The sequence below is a fragment of the Ursus arctos genome, chromosome X (assembly GCF_023065955.2).
Source record: "Ursus arctos isolate Adak ecotype North America chromosome X, UrsArc2.0, whole genome shotgun sequence".
NCBI classification, from domain to species: domain Eukaryota; kingdom Metazoa; phylum Chordata; class Mammalia; order Carnivora; family Ursidae; genus Ursus; species Ursus arctos.
The window spans coordinates 99253953-99255806 of NC_079873.1; the positions used below are offsets into that span (position 1 = coordinate 99253953).

The 1854-nt window shown below is 63.8% G+C and overlaps 1 protein-coding gene across 1 annotated transcript; it reads right to left on the minus strand.

The window, feature by feature from the left end:
- Positions 1–254: 254 nt before the first annotated feature.
- Positions 255–1646, minus strand: LOC113271013 (DDB1- and CUL4-associated factor 12-like protein 2). The gene has a single exon (XM_026520673.2). It carries the CDS (start codon positions 1644–1646, stop codon positions 255–257), a length of 1392 nt encoding a protein of 463 aa, XP_026376458.1.
- Positions 1647–1854: the final 208 nt, after the last annotated feature.

Genomic DNA, 1854 nt, shown 5'->3' on the forward strand with positions numbered 1-1854 from the left:
AGAAGGCAAAAAAAAAAAAATGGTTGTGTTGGGGGAGGTACAGAAAACTCTTAAAGCCAAGTTTTGATTGCCCAAAGATCACCTTTGCTCATGAGCTCTTTCTGTCTCTCATATACTAAGGACAGGTAAGTTGGGCACTTTCCACCTGGAAGACAAACGCCACACTGAGATAAAAAGCACAAACAGCATAAGGAAGGAAAGTGAGAGGGGACTGGAAGGTAAATCTGGGCGCTTTGAGAACACAGCAGCCATCCTTAGCTCCAGAGGCCTGCGTAGTTCCCATGGAGGCCTGAAGGGAGAGGTCCCCCAGCCACAAAGAGCTTCATCTCAGGCCAGTTGTAGCAGTGCGTGTAGAGCGCATTGGGGAACTCGCCAATCCCACCGAAGTAGTTCACCCACAGGTCATCATGGTTGAGCCAGCCTCTGCCACAGGTGAGCTTGAGCTTCCTTCCTGACGGTCCAGGAGAGGAGTCCGGGCTGGCTGAGGCCCTCTCCTCTAGGAACTTCTGGGCGCGGATATCATAGAAGAGCAGGGAGCCATGGCCCGTGCCCACTGTGATGATGTGCTGGTAGAAACTCAGCGAGCGCACACCGGTGCCGCCCTCTCGGGAGCACAGGGGTCGTATATTCTGCTGACGTTGGCGCGGATCTAAGAAGGAGACATGGGACTGGGAGCCCACCGCGTACAGGGACAACTCATCACAGTAGGTCAGACACACGTTCTCTCGGCAGTAGGGCAGCCTGATGGACAGCAGCCTGGACAGAGTGCTCCGTGCTTTCCACAGGTGGAAGTAGCCGTCCAGGGACACCGCTCCCAGCTCCTGGTTCTTGCCGCTGAAGGCCAGAGCCCTCACCTTGCGGTTACTGGGGCTGGTGCTGGACCTGGGGATGGTTTCCGTGTCCCTCGGACGGATGTGGGCGTACACAGGGAGCCCCGCGTCATTGTGCCAGGCGATGCTGCCACTGAACATGTCGGGATCCATCCGCCACAGCGCCACTGTGCCGTCGCGGGAGCCGCTCACAGCTACCGTGTCACTCATCCAGGCGATGGTGAAGATCCAGTCCTTGTGGCCATGGCGGTCCCCCAGGCACACGGGGTCCAGGGTGGGCAGCTGGTAGACGGCCAGGCTGTTGGGGTTCTCGCCCCCAGTGGCCAGAAGCGTCTTGGAGGGATTCAGCTCGATGGCGTGGATGCCGCAGGTCGGCTGGGCCCGGGCCAACCAGGGCCCCCGGTCCCGCAGCAGGGGGATGCGCGTGATCTGGCCCGAGTGCACATCCACCACGAAGAGGGTGTTACACTTGGTGCCACACACCACTTGCCTGGCGTTCAGCCACTGCGACGCGAACACCTTGTTGAGGGTGCCCAGGGCCAGCTCGCGCTCCCTCAACAGCTCGGGCAGCTTCTGCACCGCATAGCCGCGCAGCTCGCCCTCGGAGCCCGAGAGCCCGGCGCCGCCCCTCGCGCCCACCTCCCGGCCCTTCAGGTAGTGCACCAGAGAGCGCCGCGTCGCCGGCCGCTTCTGCTTCTTGGGCAGCAGCGGCCCCTCTGCGCCCGCCGCTGCTGAGCCCTGAGACGACGAGCTCGCGGCGCCCGCCTCGATCGCGGGCGCTTTCCGCTTCCTGCTACCTGTTTGCTGCGGGGCCATGGTGGGCGGCGGGAGAGTGGCGGTGGCGGCGGCGGCGGCGCGGCGGCGGCGGCGGCGGCGGCGCGTGGCACCCGTGTTGGCCGTGGCGGCGGCGGCGACCCTGGCGCCTCCGCGTCAGCCGGGAGCTCTGGCTCTCAGGGGCCAGGAGGCGGGCGCGACCGCAGTGCGCGGAGCCTACCAAGTCCCGGACACGGCGACTACGAAGGAG